Source organism: Trachinotus anak, unplaced genomic scaffold (assembly GCF_046630095.1).
Source record: "Trachinotus anak isolate AG129_WGS33_773 ecotype Australia unplaced genomic scaffold, CSIRO_AGI_Tana_v1 ptg000028l, whole genome shotgun sequence".
NCBI classification, from domain to species: domain Eukaryota; kingdom Metazoa; phylum Chordata; class Actinopteri; order Carangiformes; family Carangidae; genus Trachinotus; species Trachinotus anak.
Window position 1 is genome coordinate 12595171 of NW_027273879.1, and position 22491 is coordinate 12617661.

A 22491-nucleotide genomic window follows, 5' to 3' on the forward strand; every position below is an offset into this window, starting at 1 on the left:
ATAGGGTGATTTGTTTTTCCCTTATTCAGGATGCACCTAAGCTTGTTTGTTTTAGTTTATAGTGACTTAACATTTCGTCTCATCACAGCGACAAATGTGGATTGGTTTACATTCTCAATGACAAAGCCTGAGGAAAGAAAGTTAATGGAGCGATTTTTAGGCAAATTAGTTAATAGTCATGACATGCAAGGTGTAACTGGTCCATCTACCTAATCACACAGAATACTTTTCCACACGTTCACCTCAATTTATTTGGGTATGCAAGCAATAAATCCATCTATGATGCAAAATCCAACTGGGACAGGAAGGGTGCTGACTGAGGTGAGTAAATGAAGAGCAGCCCTTGGTATGAAGTACCCAAAACTATCTATAGTGCATTGAATCAAACAAAGCATAGGACACATCAAATTGAAATATGTTTATTTTCATAAAAAATGAAAATCAAAGCAATAACCTGCAAAGCATGGGATTGCAAACAACATCAAAGATATCCAATCCAAAGAAAACAAAATTTAAAAAAAGAAAAAAAACAGACTATACAAAGCAAAAATCTTAACACAGCTGCAGCAGTTATCGCCTCTTCTGGAAGATGTTGCCTCTTCCCATTCCACCGCGGCCCCTGCCTCTTGCTGCCACTGTAGAAAAACACAAGACAAAAGACGTTTTATAAAAATCAGTTTGACTCAAATAACACACAAGGTGTCTCACTGGTCAGGAGAAATTATCTCGGAATGACAGGTCTCAGAAATCTCTAGGGGCTCATAAATTTTAAGATACTCAGGAGAGGACCGCCACATAGATCTACAAAGTACATGAAAATATTCAAGAGGTGGACGATACAGTTATAAAAAACCTATTTTACGACACAATGCAGTAAAATATGCATGTATTAAATACTACATTTGTGAATCTAAAAAGTTTTTGTCAGAGAGATGTTGAGACAAATCTGATTTTGTAGCCTTGTTACCCAGGGGACAAATTATTGGGTGTGTCTTAATAGAAATCAATACACCACCACAAATTGTAGCCTGAAAACAATTCAGTAGAATTGAATCAATGCCTCTCTGACACAGCCCCAAAGCTGGGACAGGATATTGTTCAATGCAGGGTTATTTTAGTCCACTGAATTACAATATACCAGTGTCCACATTATTGTATTCACACTGTGTGTAAGTAGGAAATGTCCTCATTTTCACCTTAATATAATTCTGAGGTTAGTATAATGTTGTGGGTTTTAAGTGAAGGCCTGTTCAAATCTGCATCACTCACCTCCGCGGGTTGGCAACCCCAATATTGTGTGAAAATGCAAATACATAGATTAAGCTCCCTAGAAATCTAAACATGTCCACTGTATCATTAAAGTGCTTAGAGAAAGTAAATGCATTGACTGGCAACATGAGGGATTCAGTCGCATTTGTGGAAAGCATTTCTCTCCAGCTAATTTGTTGTTATGCAAAAGACAGTAGAAGACTAACAAAGTAAACTGCAGAAAATATGTGCAACTGCCAAGAACTGATGACGCTAACAAATCCCAGTGTCCTTTGAATCGTCGAAGAGACACTTGTCCAAAACCATTCCACTCACCTTGTGCTTTGAGAATAGCTGCCTTGCCCCTTCCCGCACCAGAACCCTGGTTCTTGTTCTTCATACTCTTCAACATAGGGGCGTTCTTTAACATGTCAGGTAAGATCAGGAAGCGGATCTTGCTGCCACGGATGTAGACTTGCTCCAACTGTGCCACCCGCCCATCACGATAAGTGACTGTGATGTTGGACATCTGTAGTAATGGAAGATGTCATCTAATTTTAGCTACATGAAAGATCCAATCATTTACTTAACAGTGCCTTTGGTGTTTTAATTTAACATGTGAACACTTTAGGCTAAAAAGGCACCAATACACTTGAAGCTTAATAAAACTTAAATCTAAAATAGAGCTAAACATGGCCATGCAAGCCATACCTGTATGTGTAACAAAAGTCTCTTAAATTAGTGGTTCACAACTGGCCTTTCTATACTAAAAACAGTTGAATTTATTTCTTATCATATTTCTAACCAGCCAGGGTCTGGATTCAAGACTACAGTACTTGAGGATCAGGTACTGTGTCCAATAAGATTCAAACTTTCTATGAAGTTACACAAAAAAGGGTAACAAGTAATTTGACAACAGACTGTAAGGGGGGGATTCATTTATGATTATCATTCATTCATGTTTTACTATTAAATACCAACCTGGCAGTTCATGTTGTCCTCCGCCTCGATCAGCTTGCCTCTGTACACCTCTCCTGTATTGGTCTCACAGGTCACAATGTGTCCCTCTGCTTCATGCAGAACTTTGATTGGTACGCCGATGGACATTTTTCAACTGCCTTCCTGAAACACAACATGCATTGTAGGACATGTTACAATACTCAGATGCTAACCTATTCTCTCTAACCTATAATTATTTCATGATCTTTTAACAATGGAGCTGCTGGGCAATTTGGCTAAAATCACCTGTGTTGTTTTTGTCACCATATCTGATTATTTCAGCCATATTGTGAAACAGTACTTGTACTTTATCTTATTTAAATTGCTGAACCGCGAATTGTGTCAGTCAAAATGTTTGTGTTATTTGAACCTATTAACTGCATTAGCCCTTTCCGTGCTGCTTTAGCGCTGATACTTAGACTGAAACTAGTGTTTGAATCATTACAATGAGCCGATTCATTCTTTGGTGTGAGAATGGTAAACTTTATGCAAAACTAAATTTTATCTTAATCTTCAATCTCTGCAGAAGCAGAGAATTTAAACCACTAGCTAAATTAGCCACATTAGCTGGCTAGGCTAATTTACATAATAACGCTGTTACTTACCAAGAGCAAAGACCTCTACAATTTATTTTGAGCTAAATACTAGTGCATTATAAAAACCAAACACTAACACGGTTTAAACAGTCAATTTAACACCAATATCTGTTTCTTTTTTAAAGTAGAAACGTTGAGTTCGGCTAATACAGGGAGCCATGTTTGCTAAGTGAATGAATGAGCTCCAACGAACCACAAAGACAAACACCACTGTTGGGTGAACTAAGTGATAATGTTGTTTTATCCAACCTGTTGAGACGTTTACCTGGATTCTGTCTTCAAAACGGATTTCTTTGTTGTTTTATTTTCGAGAGACTCCGCAACGTGCGCTCGTCGCTTTCGCGTCCCTTTTTGAGCCTTTTTCCGCCTACCCACAATGCAACAGTGACTCAATGAAGTGCTTCCTGTGGCGTTGTTTTGGCATTGCATTATGGGACTTGTATTTTCAAGTTCACCTATCCTCTGTATGAAAAAAGTTGTTTTTACCTGACTGATGATTTCTGTCATCTGAATAACAAGATTAGCTCCAAGAGGAAAATTTGCGGTTTTGATGCAGCCTGTGCGTACACATTTATGAAAAACATGTAAAACCTGAGTCTCTGCTCATTTCCTTGTTCTTTCTAAAAGGAAGCACATTCTAACTACGTGCTCATGTCATTCTTTCCATACAGGCCTAGTAGTTAATGACTGAATGGCATACCATAAAGAGGTCTATTGGATTGTATTCATTCATTGTGCCATCATGGAGGCAGCTGGAGCCTTGTCTGTAATTACTAGACAAATTATGGTCCCTATGAGGTAGATTCAGTCGCTGCTATGGAATGTATCAACAACAGTCCTGTAGTTATTCACTTATTCAATTGTTATGGTCTATAAATTACTCAGATTTACATCTCTCATAACCATATACTTTTACTAACCCTTATCTTGTGCTTATCTCATTCAAATACCCTTGTAGATGGCCACAAAGTGTAGTAAACAACTGATATGTATAGTCTGTGAATAAATATACAGTACATGTTATAGAAACATACCCATGTATGTTTTTTCCTGGAGACATGTCTCTGGGATTGCTTTAAGGCACATAAACGTTGCTTAATGCAGGTCTTTCCCACAGTGGAAGGGCTTTTTAATGAGGAAAGAGAAAGCATAATGGCATAATAAAAGACATCATGAAATGAACCTTCATCTGATTTCCATTGCATTAGGCTCATTGACTGGCGTCAGCAGCCAGGCTACTCTGTAAACACCCCTTGCAGAGTAGTCTGTAGCCTCATGTGTGTTTGCGTGTGTGTGTTTTTTATGCTGTCTGTGTGTGCACACCTCACTCTGAAAGTAGCCACATTAGGGGTATATGGACTGATATTTGAATAGATCAAACAAGCTCTTTGTTTTGGATGGTTGGTAACTGGCCTGTATACATCAGTGCCTTTGACTCATATGTCACATGGTTGTTGAAGCGACAACTGACACATGTTGCCCGGCAGTAATCAAACTAGCAACATCATGTGTTCTGTAGCTATCCAGCAGTTAGAGAAATGACTTTTTAACAGATCTATATACAAGAGATAGTGCATGCCTTACACTTACACTTGTCATTGTTTTCCTCAAGTTGTCAGAGAGGACTGGTCTATGGTTCACTCAGACCATTAGTTACAGCACTTACTAAGATGTACTTCAGTCTGTATGTGCTTCATCTTTAGTAGTTTGGAGGTTCAAGGTGAAGCTGTTCATTAACATCTGAGCATTGACTGAACGTCATTCAGTTTTGTCACAGACAGTGACTTAAGCAGATTCAACACAAGTGATATTTAAGATGTATTTATTTCTCTTATTAGGTAAAAACAAACCACTGATGGCCATTACAAAAGGTGACATGATGCAACATTATCAAATAAAATTCAAGAATTTAAGGATTTAAAGTCTCTTAATAATGCATTGCAAGATACAGTAGAGTTGAGACAGTATAGTATTCTGCACATTAAGACACACATTGTTTTAGAGACATACAACCTAAAAAAAAAAAGATATTTATCTTGGAAAAATTTAAGCATCAGCACATTTGTGCTTACAGATCCGATCCATCTCAGAGACTGTTGATGAGAACAAAGTAGTAAAGCAGACCAGAATATTGCCTGGCAATCAGTTCATGGGACTGAAGAAAGCAAGGAACAGATTTACTGCCACGGTTGATTTGCTGAGGCTTAATTTATCCTTATTAATGTTTTCATATGTGCAGACATGTAAATATATTTTAAATACTTAAATATCTTTGTCATGAGACCTCTGTAAGCTCTGTAGAGTCAGTCTGTTTTAGGGAAAGAGCCTGAACGTTCACAAAAGCAATGCAGCTCCCACTGTCTTTCAGCTCCAAAACATCTGTTGTTCTTACTTTGGCTGACTTTATTTCATCCTGTGCAGAAAATCCCACGATGCATGGCTGCTGTGTTGTTGAGAGGGTGCTACCCTGTACTGGATGTCCGTTAGATATGTAGCTGCTTGGTGCACAGTCTAATTTTGATGTCCAGTGGCCAGAGGCTTCATGAGTAGCTTTTGGTGGAGTTAGGTTAGGACTGTGGTCCAGGATGTAACTATTTACCACTGTGTCACATGATGAAGGCTCTTTAGGGGAAGAGGAAGAAGGCTGCACGATGCTGCTGCTCCCAACACCTCTGCCATGACCACTCCCAGCCCCAAACCCACATACATCCCTCTGCCCAAGGATGTGCTGGTGCAGGATCTTCCGGAAGGTCTGTCTGAACTCTCGAATGCGGTAGGCATAGATGAAGGGATTCACAACAGAGTTAGCATGGGAGAGGATGATGGAAATGTTCATCACCCAGATATGTGGGCGGTTACAGTTCTGGCACAGGTGGTTGAAACAGTTAATGATGTGCAGCGGAAGCCAACAGACAGCAAACAAACCCACAATAATGGCCAGAGATTTGGCAGCATGCACTTCCCTCTGCAGGGTCGAACGAGACGAGCTCGAAGAGGTTATTTCTCCTGGAGCAGGTGCGTGTGCAACTTTGAGCCCCATCAGTCGGAGCTGACGCCGTGCGGCCATGAAGATATGGGCATAGATGACCAGCATGACCACCAGAGGCACCAGCACACAGCCGAAGAAATTGAAATAGATCATGTAGTCCAGGGTAACCACTTCTTCAAACAGGCACTCGCTCATGCCTTCAGGGCAACTGTTGGCAGCAGCTGTGTTGTTCTGTCCTGTACAACAGAGACCGGGGGTGATTTTTTGTATAATTATTGCAAATTAATGTGCATGGTTTGAGTGTCAGACATCAAAACCAACAGTCTGCCTCTCAGAAAGCATCTCAGCAGTAAGAACCACTTCGAAGAATTGAAACCAACATGACAACGGCGGATGCATTTCCTCTAATTGTCAGTACTTTAGTGAAGTGGAGCACTTTTTTCTAGAATTACAATACCAATGCATTTCCCCATTTTTTTCCCCAAGGGTCCCTTTCATGTATTTTTTCCCCTCATGTTGTATGACTGTTGGTTTTGAAAATGGCTTCTCATTAGGGGATGTTGAGGCTTGAAACAGGGTAATGCTAGGAGATGTGGTTACTTTGATTAAGGCTTTAATGTTTCTTACTCATCTCATTTATCAAAATTCAGATTTCCTTTAAACAACTGACAAATGTAAGTCAAAGCCTATGAAAAACCCATGGGCAATGTAAAAAGGGTGCATTTATGTATTTCTACAGTGTAGAGTAAGAACACTTTGACATCAGTAAAAACATACATTGACATTTAAATCTCTCACCTCTGTTCCAGCCAAGCATCGGAGTCAGGCCGATGACTATTGAGAGGACCCAGCACAAAGCGATGATGCCCTTTGCCCTGTGCCCTGTCACTACGCTGTTGTACCTGAAAGGTTGAGCACAACACAGTAATATATGAGGACCAGCTGCTTTATCTAATCTCATTGTGATAGAATCTGCCGGCAGCAAAGTCAATGTTTGGTGATGTAAATGAGGAGAAAATGGTTGAGCATTCAAGCTTGACTGCATTATTAATCTAATAAAGCAGAGAAAGATTTGAGTTGTTGCATTACAGGCTTTTAAATACAGAACACAGTGCAGCCTGATAGTGCCTTCACGACTGAAAAAAAGCATGTGAGCTGGTGGAGAAGTAGACACTGTGTGAAATCCTAATGTTTCACTGAGCATGACTGCAAACATTTGTGCATGAAACTATATTTCCTTCTTATTTTGTAATCTACTGGCACACTTCCTACTCATCTCTGAAATGAACCCAAAGCCCTGAACAATTTGCTTCCCAGTCAGGGTTATAAAAAAAAGCTTCCGAGCAATGGGGTGAAACATAAAAATCCTGAAATGCATCATTTTCCTGTTTTGATGGCTTGTAACTGAACTCAGACTTGGACTTGGTTTCACATAAGGGGGTTTTGAGGAGCAATAAACCTAAACTCAAGTACAGCAAACTTGTTAGAAATGGGCCTAAAGCAAATGATGAGCTGGTCTTAGCTTGAATATAGAAAAGTTTAATGTTATAATGAACAAAATAAAATAAAAATCAAAAGTTTTCTTAGTTCTGATACATATTTCAGATCTATCAAGACCATAAAAATGCCTACACAGCTGGACCTGACAATGCTCCAACTTAAAAAAAAACACCGATTGCAACATTATTTTATTTTCAAGGTATTTAAAATCTGTGAAACTCCACTCCTCCTCTGTAGGGGAATAACTATTCTTTGAAACATCACCTCTCCTACACTGACTTAAAATTGTCCCCGTGTTTTGTAGCCATTATACCACATGACTGATATCTTTCATGCGCAGGGTGGCAGCCAGTACGCTATATTAAGCTCCCTAAAATTCAGATGAATTATTAGCTCTCCGGTCTTTGGTGCCAGGGTTGTGGCCCCAGTGTGAGCTCACAAACAGACGCAGAAGCTGTTATGCAACTGCTTATGCAAATGTGTCACCTGCTGTGGCTTACTAGATGAAATATCCTCTCATGACAGGAGTAAGGAATGCAGCTGTGAGTACACAGAGTGGGCTGGCTCAAACACTCGAACAGTATGAGTCAATAGTGTGTCAAAATGCCTATTTCAGAAAGAATGAATAAGGAACTTTGTTGTAAGCTGCAAAATAAGCGAGCCATTTGAAAGAAATGGTATTTGATGTAGGTGGACGGTAATGATCAAAGCCTTCAGCAGGGTTCATCCCTGCAACAGCACACAAAGAGTAACCCAATAAAGCCTGTGGAGACATACATCTCTGTCAACCCACAGCCGGCCACATTAGCTCTAATTGAATAACATCTCTCTGTAATTCATTGTGTTTTGCTACACGACGCCTCTCACCTCTAATGGTTCATCTCTGATGTGTGAAAAAAACCATCATGTTCAAAATGTAAGTGTATTGCGAAAAAAACACTTTACATTCAACAGAAAAGGAAAATTATTCTGTTAAAACATCATTTTCATGTCAGAAAGGTGTTCAGACATAGAAAATAAGCTGAAGGAAGGTTTGGACAGTCTGAACAGAGTCTGTGGAGATCTGTGTCTCTGTTTCAGTTTGCAGTACAGTTGATGTGACCTTTTACTTTCCCCTTACCTGAGTGGGTTCTTGATAGCGATGTAGCGGTCCACAGCGATAGCCAGCAGGCTGAAGATAGAGCTCTGGGTGAGCACAAGGACGAAGCAAGCGATGAACAGGCAGCCGTAGAAGTTGGCACAGAAGCCGGTGCTGATGTGGGTTTGCAAGAAAACGTCGCAGGTTCAGAAAAAGACAGACAAGAGATACCAATATTACAATGAAGTAGTATTTTTTTAGATTACAACACCAAATCAGCCCTAGAGTCTTAGTGTGTGATTTTGATCCAGGATGACACTCATTTTGAATTTTGAGAAGTGCAAAAATGAAATAAACAGTCGTGACGATACCTAATAGTGATGGCGAAGGGAATTGCCAGCAGCCCCACAGCAATATCAGCCACTGCCAATGACACCACAAAGAAGTTGGTGATGCTCTGCAGGTTGGAGTTGAGGTAGACGGCCCAGCAGACAAGGATGTTCCCAGCCACAGCCAGGCAGGCGATCACCAGCTCCAGGCCAATATAGACCAGCTGGTCATTCTTCAGCATGGTTATGTTTTCCTCTTCTTTGCTTTCTTTGCGCTTTCATCCCACACACCCAGCTGCTTGACGTGTTTTTAGACAAAATACCTGCTTACCAAACCGCATGGTATGACTTGAGGGAGGAGCAATTGTGTCATGGGGGGACAACCAAGGCAGGAAGTTCCCACCACAAACATCACAATTCTACCTTTTACTGTTTTGCACTCTGCATCAGTCTGTCAGTCCTCTTCCTCTTCGTCTCCCCTTTTCAGCTCTGTAAACTTTGTCACAGATGGCAGTAGAATATTGAGGAGGGAGCGTCTGGGAGTTTTGCCCAATGGCTACCAAATTAAGGGCAGTGGTCTGGGGAGAGACAGAGAGAGAGAGAGAGAGAGAGAGAGGGAGAGGGAGAGAGAGAACACAATCTCAGTCGTATAGCCTGAACAAACAGATTGCAGGTTACCACACACAGGTCAGAAAAGCCATCTATCTCTGTATGACGGGGGGGGGGGGGGGCAGTTTATTTTCCACACAGGGCCAAAGCAGACAGCCTGACAATGCAGCTTTTATTTCAGGAAAAGTTTCCCGAAACCCTCCACACACTTATCATTCCCGCCACTGACATGCTTTTCTCCAAAATCACTGATAATTACACAAAATAAGCAACCTATAAATTTGAAAGCCATGGTACAATTACAGGAACGTTTTGTTAAACTCTTTGTTAGCTCTGCTGCCGTTTTCTCAGGGTATTTTGTTAAATTCCTCAATATTGTAAGGAGTTTAGGGTATATCATTACCAACAGTGCTACAACCTTGGATAACCTTCACAAAGAAGGCGTTTGAATGAAATGTGGGTCAACTTATCCGGTTCACTAGGGTACAACAGTTCAAGGGAGTGAGGAAGTCAGACAGATGGGTTTCCAGATCTTGTCAGATAATAATAGGCTAACAGAGGCTGGCTTGATGCTGTATATTAGTTGGTGCATTATTACTCAGTAGAAATAATTGACTTAGTCAGAAATGCAAAAAGATTAATATATATATTTAGTTAGAAATATATGAAATTAAATTATCTTTGAACTACAGTAAATACAATAAGTTTGTATGGAAGCCTGCTATGATATTTAATAAGATACATATATATATATATATGTATATATATATATGTACAAACACACACACACACACACACACACATGCACACATACAGCGAAAGTTGCAAAGTGCCAGTTTTGCCTGGGATTATGTTATTCAAATTTGAACAGACTGTGGCTGTGTCCACCTGGTGTGACCCAACATGCTGGTTTACTTTTTTGCCAAGAGTCAAATTAAAAGGTTGATACCAACCTTTTCAACCTTTTAAGGTGTTAACTTTGGAGCCTAAACTTACAGTAGCTTATCTTAGCATATAGACTGAAAGGGCACTGTTGAAAGTTACCCTTTTATCACGTTTTATCTCATTTGTTTTTCCCATGCATGAAATGAAAGCAAAAAACAGTAAGCTTGCTTATACATGCTTCAGTGGTCACCTCCATTCTTGATACACATTGTCATATTTCCAAAAAGGGATCCAGGTCTAAAATGTTTGTTCGTGTTATGTATTTATGTAAATACATTTACTGCCTATCGATATCATTAGCAGATTTTTTAAACTCCTAAATGTTAATATAATGGCTTCAAAATGACAGTTTCAGTCGGGCTATGATACCAACATGAACATCTTAAATGGGCTGAGCTGTTATTTCACCCATTGTTATTTCACTGTTACGTCACACTATATTCGTCCTGTTGGTTGTAACACAAAAACACACATAAAGAACCTGTGTTTATTGTGAATCGAGAGATTAAGCCCACAGAGCAGATATGTGTGGAAGGTGAAATGTAGTAATTGCAGTAGATGTTGATCAATGATGAGTAAGATTGGGCAAGAAAAGATTCAACAAGACTGAATGTACGTCAAACAGATGAACAAAGGGGAAAATTGGTCACTATAAGAACAATCCTGGAAGTCTGTCTGGTCTGACCTATTTTTGGTGCCTTACATGAGTATATCTCAGAGAACAGGAATTCCAAATCCACTCTTCATTCAGTCACACGGTTTCCCATCAATGGCCAAGATTTTGAGGAATGTTTCTCTGACGCGTTAAGGTGGATGAAGGTAATAATAATCCAATTTTTTTATACAAAATTTTGAAGTAGATCGACCAGTTTCTGTCTTAAAATGTACTGTCCAGGGTTTATGAGTCCTTGGAGTCTATGAAGATGCTCAGACCTCTTCCCTGCAGCCCCGACTCTGAACACCCCTGTGCTCGCATCCAGTGGATGTCAAATACATTTGTTGTGATAGTTGGCACATTGGCCAAATCAAGTTTGTATTTGAAGTTAAATTCAGGTGTAACACCACAAAATATTAAGGATGGAAACTCATATTTCCCTTGACTTTTCTGATAAAATATATATTCATCTAATTTCAAAATGATTTAACAGTACAAAGGTTATTTCTCTTGATTCCCTACTTAAGCAGCACTTTTGACTGTGGCTGTTCAGGCTTGTACTTTATCAGAAAGCTCAGGCCAAAATAAGCTGCTTCCACCAGTACTGCAATTTAGTTTCCTTACATGGAAATGTAAAGACACACTGCAGATCACCGTGTTGAAAATATAAAGAGAACCGAAAAATAACAATTTTCTTCCCTTCCACATATTCATGGAAGTTGTTCAAATCTACCTCTTTTGGCTACATTTAACCCTGTAGCTGCACCGCAGTGATCCTGACTGGCAGCACATCGGACCAAAGTCCTGCTTTTCCTCTATTGTTCTGCTGCTGAAACCTTCTCGCAGCCCAAAGGAATTTAAAAACCACAGTTTATCCCTCCAGCAGGTTTGGAAAGCTACAGCGACAGAAATGTGTCCAGCCTTTCAGTTTCTTTAAGACCTCAAGAGGGTTAGGGTTAGGGCTGCAAACGTTTCTGAACCTGCACAAGAAAGGCCATACTTCTAAAGTTAAAATGAGACCACAAAATGGGACTGAACTGGGCTGAAGCTCACAGGTTATAACATAAGCTATCACATGCTATCACATGCATCTTCTTCCACTTGGCCGCTTTGGCAAAAACTGCTCCCTATTATCATGAAACAAATGTGCCTAGAGGTCTTGGAGGAAGTGATAAGAAGATGCACATCCTGCTGAAGAGGATCTGCCACTGTCCTGTCAATCAATGTACCAGCTGAGCCCCATCAAAGTCAAAGAGAAACAAAGAGAAAAGTTGCAGTACTATTCTGTATTACTGAAGCTCTGTGAACTCTTTTTTTTTTTTTTTTAGCAGGACCAGGTTAATACAGCAGAGACACAATCCCTGTCTGAACCAAACCTAGTGAACAGTCACCACAGGGCGTGTTGTGTGTTGGAGGTAGAAGCTGTCTAGTGATGGAAAAAGGCGGATTCGCCAGTGAGTGTCTATTTCCACTTATCAGCCTTCAAATGTATGTAAATTATTGATGTAGAATTATCATTATTAGTTACAATGAGCTTATTCCCATTATTTACTTCGTTATTTACTTTTTCACTGATAGCAAAAGTATAAAGAATAAACAATAGCTGGTGTAGATTATGAAAAACAAACAAAAAAACAAACAAACACCTGTTTAACTGTTACTCATGCTGAACTAACATATTTAAAGACAGGCTGGAGAGGCAGAGGAGAGTAACTCTTTCCTTACCTTAGTGTTGGGGTGAAACTAAGACTGCGCGCTCCCATCGGAGAGTAACGGAGCGCCTCTGTCAGAGAGCCTGAGTGCGGAGACACGAAGCCAATCAAAGAGAAAAAGATGTAAGTCCTCAGACGCTGCTGCTCGGTCTGTCAGCAGCGGGTCCCACGGTGCGCACTGCGCCACAGGAAAGCGCGCCGACCCGCACGCCTCAAAGTCTCTGCGAGTGTGTGTGAGAGTGTGAGTGTGGGGGAGTGTGTTGGGTGGGTTGATGGTGGGGGGGGGGCTTCTGGTAAACAGTGACGTATAGACGGATGGAATAACCGCTGACGGCGGGGTAGGGGACAAACCGTAACGCGGAGGAAACAGAACGAAATGAAAATGAAATAAAGTGAAACAAATCAGATCTTTATGCCCTGGGGGTTTTTTTGTTTTTTTTTTTTGTTTGTTTGTTTTTTCACGTCCATCGTCAAAAAGTCAGTCGCTAACGTCCCCTCTGCTTTCACTTGCACACCCGCCTCCACCGCATGCTCACGGCTGGCTGCGCGTCCACGCTGTGTGCTCACCGAGTTGCACATCTCTGCAGGTTTGTTTTAGAAAACATTGCGGTGCACTTGTGCCACTTCATCGCGTTACCCGTGGTGTGGCCCCAGGTAACCCTTTTCTAACAAATGTCTAACAAATAGGCTCACATTATTATACATCATATAGATAAGTATAGAGAAGTAGACCTTTCCAAAGCCCCCAGAGGCTACAGTAACCTATATCTAACATATATTATCTCATATTATATGTATATAATATATAATATATAATATATATATATTGCATTTTTCTTAATTTTTCTTTCCCTTTTTGTCCTTCTCTCTCTTGTGCTTTTGAAGAACTGAGATCATTGCAGTGCTTGGTTCTCAGCTCTGTCTCATTGGCTAAGACCCACTGATACAACTTTGAACAGTGCATTGGAAACAAATGATTAACAAGACTAGGGAAGTGTTACTAAACTACTAATGAAGAACTACCAAGTTTACCCTGCGAAAAGAGTGAAGCTGCAGTGCACTTCAGCATGAGTTTATCAGTCAGACTCATGATTCAGCGCTTTCAGATAAGATTGTCCAATCACAAACAAAAATGTTTGGGATGTTTTGGGTTAGATGGATAATTTCAAAAGCCAGCAAATGTCTGAAGACTGAAGATGTATCAGGAGTGGAGCTGCACTATTTAGATGTTCTATTCACAAACACGGCTGCTTGTTTATCCATCTGGTGAAATGTAAATCAATCCTCAAAGATTTCTGCCAAGCCTAACCACGGCTCATTCAGCACACTCAAGCCTCCGTATCCTACCAGATGGCCTTCAGAGAGGTCTTAGGGTGGCACAAGACTCCTGCTCATACAGCTCAGTCCGGAGGAGAAGGTGTCAACTGGCTTTTCTTAATGTTTCATCAGAGCTGGAGCTCTTGCCTCTCGTGTTTTCAAGCTGCTACATCACCTTTGCAAGAACAAACTGGTGCTGTAAGAGAAATTCTCCCAGAAGTGAGGCGAGTTAAAAGGAAAGAAGTTGGATGAGCCCTTTCGTAAAGCACTTCACAGAAGTATGTGAAGAAGTGTTGCTATTTCAGCATCCGCCAAACAGACTACATCCTCTTTGGTGTTTTGACAACAAGAGCATCAACGGCATGAACATGTTGGGAAAAGGCGATCCTTAATCAGCAAGTAATCGAACCACAAGCCCACATTACTGAGACATCAGGTGTGTGCAAACGTTGTTGGTGACTCAAGACCAACATTCAGGTGAACCTGCAAAACCTACATTGACCATTGGAAGGCACTGTTGTTTGTCTTTGTCCCTGCTGCTGTAATCCAGCGGAGAGATTTTACAATATGCAGTGAGATGGTGCACTAATGTTTTTTTTAACGAAACACACATAGACATGTCCTGTGTGTTCCAATCCTAAAGTTTGACTGTATAAAGAAGCTAAATGTAGCCTGTCAGTGTCATTTCTAAGTGCTGACTGATATGACTCCCAAGTAAGAATACAGCTACCCACAATGCCCTCTCTGCATCACATCAGTCATCACAGCTTCATATACTTTTCATGATCAAGACCACCCATTACTCACTGTATCCAGTGCCGGCATGCTTTCATATATTGAAATATGCAAGAGGAGAAGCTTATAAGATATTTCCTGGAAGAAATATTGGAAATATTACTACACAGCATGCTAGCTGGGAAAATAGTACTTCTAATCGAAGAACACAGGTGTCCACATAAGAATAGGACATTTTTGAGCAAGTTTACTGGCACATTTCAGAATCACTTAAAATTGTCTATTATCATTCATTATTACTATCAAACTCAAGAGAAGTCTCACTGCTCAGTTATAGGTCTGTATTGTTTCATGAAGCATATAGATGTGTTTATTGTGGACATTTGGAATATTCACAGTAACTTGATTGTATTCATGCCAAATGCATCATCATGAATCATCTGTTCATTTATTCTCTATGGGAGGCTTTTCTAGGTTGCCTCTGAAAAAAGAAATAGAAAATCAAACGTGTCAGTCTATGTAGATACAGGAGATTTTATTTAACATTTTTGTGTACAAACATGGGCTGCAAATGCTTTCCAAACATGTTTTCCCTCAGAATACAGTATTCCTTTTTACAGTTCTACAAGCAGAACATTGAATATTGAACAGGAACAAGAGTCAAAAAATTTGAGGAAGGTAAAAAGAGAAAATGTTGGTGATTGGTCAGCAAGTCTCATCCTCAGCTTTATGTTGTATGTTGAATTGAACAAAACTAGCCTCATTTAATGTCAGAATAGTGGCAGCAGAGGGGCAAAGTATTAACTGTAGTGTGCAAATGTAGTGATAATTACCAGGGTCACAATAAATGCAAGAGATGTGTAATTTTCACATAGAGCAATATGTTCCATACTTTCAGGGTATTGCACAGAAAAATTACACCTTTTCGTGGACTAAAGGACAGAGGGTGGAGGGACCTGTATTATGGAGGGTACATACAGTTACACTGACAACCAACAGACCAAAACAATGCAGATTTTAGAGCAATATAAGACTCTTTTCTCCTCTACCACATACTGACAGTTTGGCTTCTCAAAGAGACTAGAGGTGTACCGGCTTGTTCAATCTTAGACCATCATACGTCAGTGGACGCCACTATAAATAAAACTGAAACCAAATTATGTACTCTCTAGTATGATACATATTTTACAACTCTATGGAAAAGTAGGAGAAGTTTGAGTTATGTAAACTCACAGAATCTACCTTTTCAAATTGACAAGAACCTGCACCTGCTATTCAGTTATCTAAATCAGATAGCTAAACAATCACAGTGGCCAGTCTGTTGTACAACACAAAGAACTACACGAGATGAGCCGACGATGCAGGAGTTTTGGGGATTAAATATGTTTGCGGTCGTACACAGTGGTTGTGATTCTGAGACAAACAGCTGTGACTTTAACAGGATGTTGGATAGGCAGACTGTAACATAAGACTTCCAATTTCCCAGAGAAAGTACCCCATATAAAGACCGTTCTTCTTACATTAGTTTCAATGACATTATACCATAAATAAATAGATCCAGTAGACCTTCTCATACCAAACTGGGTCAAAGCATAAATAAATAAAAAATAAAAAGGCATTAAAGGAGCTGAAGAGTTTAAGAGCTAAACAAAGAGATGGGGCAAAACAATTCTGTCTTTTGCCCCATTAAGACTGACATTAACACAGTTTGATTTACAGCATCACAGTTAGACGAAGGTGACAGGCGTGTACCAATATTAGCTAAGACCATGCTTACGTGTAAGGTCCTGTCTTAGACTTTAAGAGATGAAAGGTGTGTGGCTGTCCTCAGCAAAGGCAACAGGAGACTCAACAACATCTCCAGCGTCAGCGTTTCTTTTCTTTTTATTTATTCAGTTTTTCTCACTGACATTTACCACAGGCGCTAAACCAAATGAAAAGTGTTGAGGCACGATAGGGTAGAGTAGTGTAGGCAATCGGGACTTGTTCTAAAGGTGATTAATGAACGGTGGATTCATTCAGAGCAACATCCTAAAGATGATCCTATAGATGATGCTATAGTTGATGAAAGACTGTGGGCATGCTACATAGGCCAAAATTAGTGGAAGTACACAATGGCAGTGAAAAACCACACACACCTGTGTTGGGACTGAAGGCGTAAACACTTTCAGAGTAAAATGGGGAAGGAAATGAGTCAATGATGGTGTTTCATCTAAGATCTATAGAAGTTTACGTCAAGCAACATAAAACATATTTTGAGCAACAAATTTTGACTTCCTTTTTGTTCAGTTTCCTTTAAATTTAGTGTTGATCTGTATCTAAAAGGAAAGAATCCTCTTTCCATTAAAAGTCAAAAGACATTCATGTAGAAAACTTAAAAATTGTTACTCTTACTCACATATGCCTTCCTGTGATATCTCACAAGCCCTTTTCAGATCCATTAAACTGATCCATTGCTTTAAGCTTTATGGACCTGATATATGTGGGAAAGCAACCATGACATTTATCCTCAAATAGACCAGATAACACCATACTGTATTAACATAAACCAGATCCTCATGAGTTACCAGCATCCTAAAGCCAAGTCTGTGATAACGCATTTGTAAAAAGAACAGCACAAACAAGAACATAAAGGAAAACCTAAAGCCAAATAAAAACATGCCTGCATGTTAAATCAAGGACAAAGAGATTAAACTTCGAAATATGTCATTTTTGTACTGACAAAATATAATATCAAAAGAGCTTTTCTTTAACATGGCCATCGAGTTGGGACACCTTCAGGTTTATCAACAGTTCAAGGGACAAAGAATTAGTAGGACATTTGAGAGAAAAAAAAAAAAGATGTCAGGAGAAGATGAAACTAAATAAGATTCCTTCATTAAACCAACAGATATGCTCGTCAATGGACATAAATGTTGTGTGCTCAGGTCACTTGAATTATAATACAGTAGTTCTAACGTTGCATGAGTGCACTTCTGCAGCCACAGACTGGAAGAGACAATGCCATATGTGTGTTTGTGTGTGTGTGTACACATGTGTGTGTGCACGTGTGTGTGTGTGTGTGTGTGTGTGTGTGTGTGTGTGCTGTATTATGACATTGCATAATGTCTACACTAGACAGGCAATGGCCTCTGGACGCGAGACGTTCTGTTGAGCAACACCCAGCAGTTAAAGAGCTTGTGCCTTTTCCACAGCAGCGTACAGTATGTAACTACAATGTGTGTGTTACCTTCATAATAATATCTAAATGAGCAATTGATAGGCTGGACAGAACAGCTGAGTAGTTTCTATAAGATCAAGGCTAAATCCTGCTTATTTACTGCAAGACTTGAAGTCAAGGCTAAGACCTACCACTTTCTTAATCAAACCCAAAAAGTTCACATATAAAACAAACCAATTTATCCCCCAGGCCCGAAAATAAATTACAGTAATAGCAACAATGATTATACTGTTAAACAAAAAGAAAAACAATACAACTTTAAGATTATGTACATACGGTATCTGTAAATACAACTGCTTCCTTTTTCCTAGAAACAAACAAACAACATATTAATTTGGCAAGATGTCCTATGTTACAATAAGAAGGACATTTCGTCAGCAAAGATATGAACACAGACAATTCCTATGTTAGAAAATATATTGCTTCCTGGGTATTTATGCTGAAGACTACCTTGAGACACAAACAACACAAATAGAGGAAATTTTCTTTTGTAGTTAAACTGCAGGCAGTCAGATTGCAGTTTATTTCTAATCATCAGGTTCTTATTTTTTTTTACTTTCAGTCCATCTTCAAGCCATAGAGTTTGTCTCTGACTCCAACCGGGTTTCGTTTATGTTGTAAACATTTGAACTTAAAGGAGTTTGCTTTTGGTGGCTTTTGTAACACAAAGAAAAAAAAGCCAGTAACGTGGCAGCTCTGGATGTTCACTTTAGACTCCAACAAACAGGACGAATGTCTCCTCTCGTCTTCGCAGAAACAATGCACTGAGATTACGTAAGATACAATTAGAATTTTTCTCAACAGGACATGTAGCAATGTTTAGTATGGATAGACATATTTTGCAAGACTCTCAACTTGGTGATTGTCAAAAAAAAAACACACACACACACACACACACACAAATAGAGAACAATGCCTGAACACAAAGATACATGGAAATTGTGATTTGTTGGCAAATTAATTCCATGAATCGAGAAAGACATGTTTCATTCTCTTCAGCTTCTTGACTTATGAACCACAACTGTCTACAAGCTGTGAAGGTTCGATGTTAACACCAACAGCGGGCAAGCTGGAGAAATGTAGATGGCGGATGTACCCACAATATCAATGAAGGTACAAGGAATCATACTAAATATGAGTGGTATGAATGCAGAGGACCTCACATCCTCTCAGCTTCAGAGGCCCAATGGCGCCCTCTTGTGTTCAGGCAGGGCAGACATTGCCAGAGACAATCCTCACTGGCTGCAAGAGCCTAACGGAGTTCGGTCAGTCCATTCAAAAACATACTACTATAGGCTCACTTTGAGCCAAGGTCGTCTCTTTTTCACTCCCTTATGGTCAAAGTGTCAGGTAGACAAAGCCAAAGCAAGCTCTATACTTCAGTCGAGAAGAGGATGCTCTGTCGTTTACTGTCTGGGGTGGGGATGGTCTCCAGCTGGAGGAAATACAGCAGCACCTGGACCTGCAAGGACAGTAAAGAAAGAGAGCGTGACACATGTGCAAAATAAAAATTAGATTTTGGTTTTTCACGCCTGTAACTGTCAGGAAAAGCTTTTGCAAAATTCAAAGAAGAAATGCCAGAGGGAACGGACAGAAGAAGATCTGAGAGCATCACCTGTGCCATAACCTCCAGGGACCAGCTGTCCCCCATGCTGATGGGTTGCGTGGGGTTGGCGGGGATCTTGCTGTCCTTCTCAGCGGGTCTCAGCAGAGTCGGCCCGAACACCGTTGCCAGGTTGTGGAGAGACATCTTGTTGACACTTTCCTTCTCTGCCACCCTGAGGAGAGGAAGACGGACAAGTCCATTAGTGATGTATTTAGAAGGCAAGACCTCGTGCAGCTGATGTTAATGTGAAGTGTTGGATCTGTGTGTTGAGTGTGAAAGTACGTGAATATCAGAGATGCTAAACGTCTTAATTCCAGCAGAAGAACATTTCCAGGACAGAAAAGGACAGTTGTCCACTCTAGGGAGGATTCAGTCTCAGTAAAACAGGCCTGGCTTATTTCACATTGACATTTCTGGGACAATGCACAGTCACTGCTGGCTGTTTTCAATTCCCGAATAACCATTAATTCCCCAACCTTCATTAGTGTCTGTTAGTGTTGAAATTACCAATCAATTTGTCTGAGGACAGAAAATCAAATAATGTTTTTTATTCATTAATCATTTCAGTTATTTAATAACTGAACCAAACATTCGTGATTTAAAGCTTCTCCAATATCAGGATTGTCTACAAATGTATTTTTGTATTGAACTGTTGGTTGGACAAAACAAAGTATTTAAAGGCCTGATCTGGGGCTCTGGGACATTGTGATGGACAACATTCACCATTTAATACTATATTGACTATAACAGTGAATGAAAAATTGTTTCCTTCTTATGACTCTACACTTTCCAATCTCCTGTTCACACCACTGAATATTAAAGGCGGATATGTTCTTGATAATTGAATCACATCCTTGCATCATCCATCATATACTCATACAATGCGTTTTAACAGAAGTGTGTATTATTGGTGCTCATGGTCCACATAATGGTGGAGCCTTTTGTTATTCAAAGTCACCATGGTAACCAGAAGACATTTTTGCTGTTGACATCCCACAATAGTGACGATGAACACTGCACACTGCAGTACACCAGTCTGAAAACAGTATGTCTTATTGAAGTGATACTGAGATAAAGCACTGAGCACTAAATTACAAGGTTTTAATATTAATGTATGTTTTTTGTGTGACTGCCATCAAATGCAATCCCTGTACATATATGGCTTTTTTTGTTTTGCATGCATCCACATGAGTTTTACTTGTTCTTTCTCTCTGTGTGCTTGCACATTCATGTCTACATATTATGCAAGCACATGTATGTTTAGTTCATACCTCTTCAGGTGATCCAAAAGGAAAAGGAATGTGACCAGGTTGGGTTCTGGCAGCGACAGCAGTAAGTTCAACATGCAGCTCTCTTTGGCCACACTGTCGGACAGGGCTGAAAGAAAGAAAATAAATGAGTGAATGATTAGTTTGTCTGATTGTTTATTTAACTGATAATAAGCCGTGTGATGTGTCGATTATGTCAACAGCCCATTGACTTACTGATGCCGCCTGCAAAGTTGGGATAGAGCTCATCAGTGAAAAGAGGTTCTGGCAGCTCTCTGAAGTACAGCTTCAAGGTCCCAGCGATGGCATTGACATCCATCTCACTCATCATCACGGACACATCTTTATTATCTGCAGGAGAAGGAGACGACAACAACACGAAGACAGGGCGGTGAGCAGTGACAAAGGAAAGCGACAAGGCAACACCTCGGCACGAGCAGGCTGTCGCTGTGTAACCGTCAGCGCCTCATCAGAAGTAGAATTCACCCACTCCATAGAAGATACTGTACATTCATTGGCATGTACACCCACATAAATGAGTTAGTCTGTAAGTCCTGTTAATCATATGACACCAGAGAAAATGCCTCATCTCGACAAACTCACAGAGCTACGATAACGATCAGCTGATCAACAGCGATAGAACAATTAGAAGAAGGATGGTCGATATATCCTCTGAGCTTTCTTCCCTAGAAATGCATGGCAGTTACAGTGGTATAACCACAAGAGTTTGTATACATAGTAAATACTGCACATATGCAAAAACAATTGAATATTTTACTGCTATCACCTATCAATGTTTTGTTATCTTCAGATATAAGGCTTTAGAATTCCATCCAGATACTCCTAAGGGATACAATGGGATAAATAAAAACTGGAACTGCTCCACGGAGAAGGAAACTGGGTTTTAACAGAAATATAGACACTTTTACAGATTTCACCTGTGCAAAGGATGTACTGTATATAGACGAAGGCTATACTCACTGGTATCAAAGGCGGTCTTCAGGGCCTGAATATCAGTGGCCACCCCTGATACTCGGTAGATGCCCACCTCCTCCATACCCCTCCTCTCAATCTCCTCTAGGCACTGCCGGACAATGTATGGAACCTTGGAGCGCTCTCGCCTACAAGGAGAGAAACACAAATATTAACATGTTAATGACCACAAGCAAGCAGTTTATATTATGTAAAACACTTCGATACTGAAATAAATGGCGAGGCACTAAATTGTGTTGTTTATTGTGACAAAAGGGCAAAAATGCAAAAGTGTTTAGCAGTGTTTTGATTACTGGAAGGCCTCATAATGCCTCTGGCTCTTTGCTTGTGCTTCTGTTGAAATGTTTTTATCTACCACGCTAATTGATTTTTTTCTGGTAAGTCTAGTTAACCCACTTGTTATCTGTAATCCTCATTAATGTCAGTGATCCGCAACAACAACAAACACGCAAACCACTGATGCTTCTACTAGGCCTGCACACTCCCTCCCCCTCTTTCCCTCCTGACTGTCTCCCTCCTCCTTTTTCTACTTCCTGACCAAAGGAATTAAAGTGACAAAGTGTTCACGATAAACAAATATTCAAGTGTGCAGTCTCTGAAAGCTGCTTTTTATTGCACAGGAAATAAATGGAAACCAAAGGGTGTCTGAAAGGCAAAGAAATCAATTTAAATATTATGTTATATATATGGAA

At 40.0% G+C, this 22491-nt stretch overlaps 3 protein-coding genes across 4 annotated transcripts in view; all 3 read right to left on the reverse strand.

Moving 5' to 3' along the window:
- Positions 1-403: 403 nt before the first annotated feature.
- On the reverse strand, positions 404-3265 carry snrpd3l (small nuclear ribonucleoprotein D3 polypeptide, like). 2 transcript variants are annotated; one of them, XM_071466244.1, is made up of 4 exons: positions 3109-3265; positions 2230-2370; positions 1585-1777; positions 404-635 (listed from the first exon to the last, which is right to left on the reverse strand). In XM_071466244.1, the coding sequence occupies exons 2-4, from the start codon at positions 2353-2355 to the stop codon at positions 571-573; spliced, it is 384 nt and encodes a 127-aa protein (XP_071322345.1). In that variant the 5' UTR covers positions 2356-2370; positions 3109-3265; the 3' UTR covers positions 404-570. The 2 variants fall into 2 exon arrangements, with proteins under 2 accessions (XP_071322345.1, XP_071322346.1); XM_071466245.1 differs by having other exon boundaries at positions 2230-2366; positions 3109-3232.
- Positions 3266-4648: 1383 nt separating this feature from the next.
- On the reverse strand, positions 4649-12886 carry adora2ab (adenosine A2a receptor b). The gene is made up of 5 exons (XM_071466243.1): positions 12674-12886; positions 8782-9317; positions 8453-8584; positions 6631-6734; positions 4649-6068 (listed from the first exon to the last, which is right to left on the reverse strand). Exons 2-5 carry the CDS (start codon positions 8979-8981, stop codon positions 5119-5121), a joined length of 1386 nt encoding a protein of 461 aa, XP_071322344.1. The 5' UTR covers positions 8982-9317; positions 12674-12886; the 3' UTR covers positions 4649-5118.
- Positions 12887-15232: 2346 nt separating this feature from the next.
- The window catches only part of bcr (BCR activator of RhoGEF and GTPase), an 83991-nt gene continuing 76732 nt past the window's right edge, over positions 15233-22491 (reverse strand). Inside the window, exons 19-23 of the mRNA XM_071466238.1 lie at positions 21788-21927; positions 21023-21157; positions 20810-20915; positions 19548-19710; positions 15233-19394 (exon numbers count right to left, since the gene is read on the reverse strand). Coding sequence (XP_071322339.1) covers positions 19305-19394; positions 19548-19710; positions 20810-20915; positions 21023-21157; positions 21788-21927 — 634 coding nt within the window. The 3' untranslated portion in view covers positions 15233-19304. The remainder of the gene's footprint in view (positions 19395-19547; positions 19711-20809; positions 20916-21022; positions 21158-21787; positions 21928-22491) is intronic.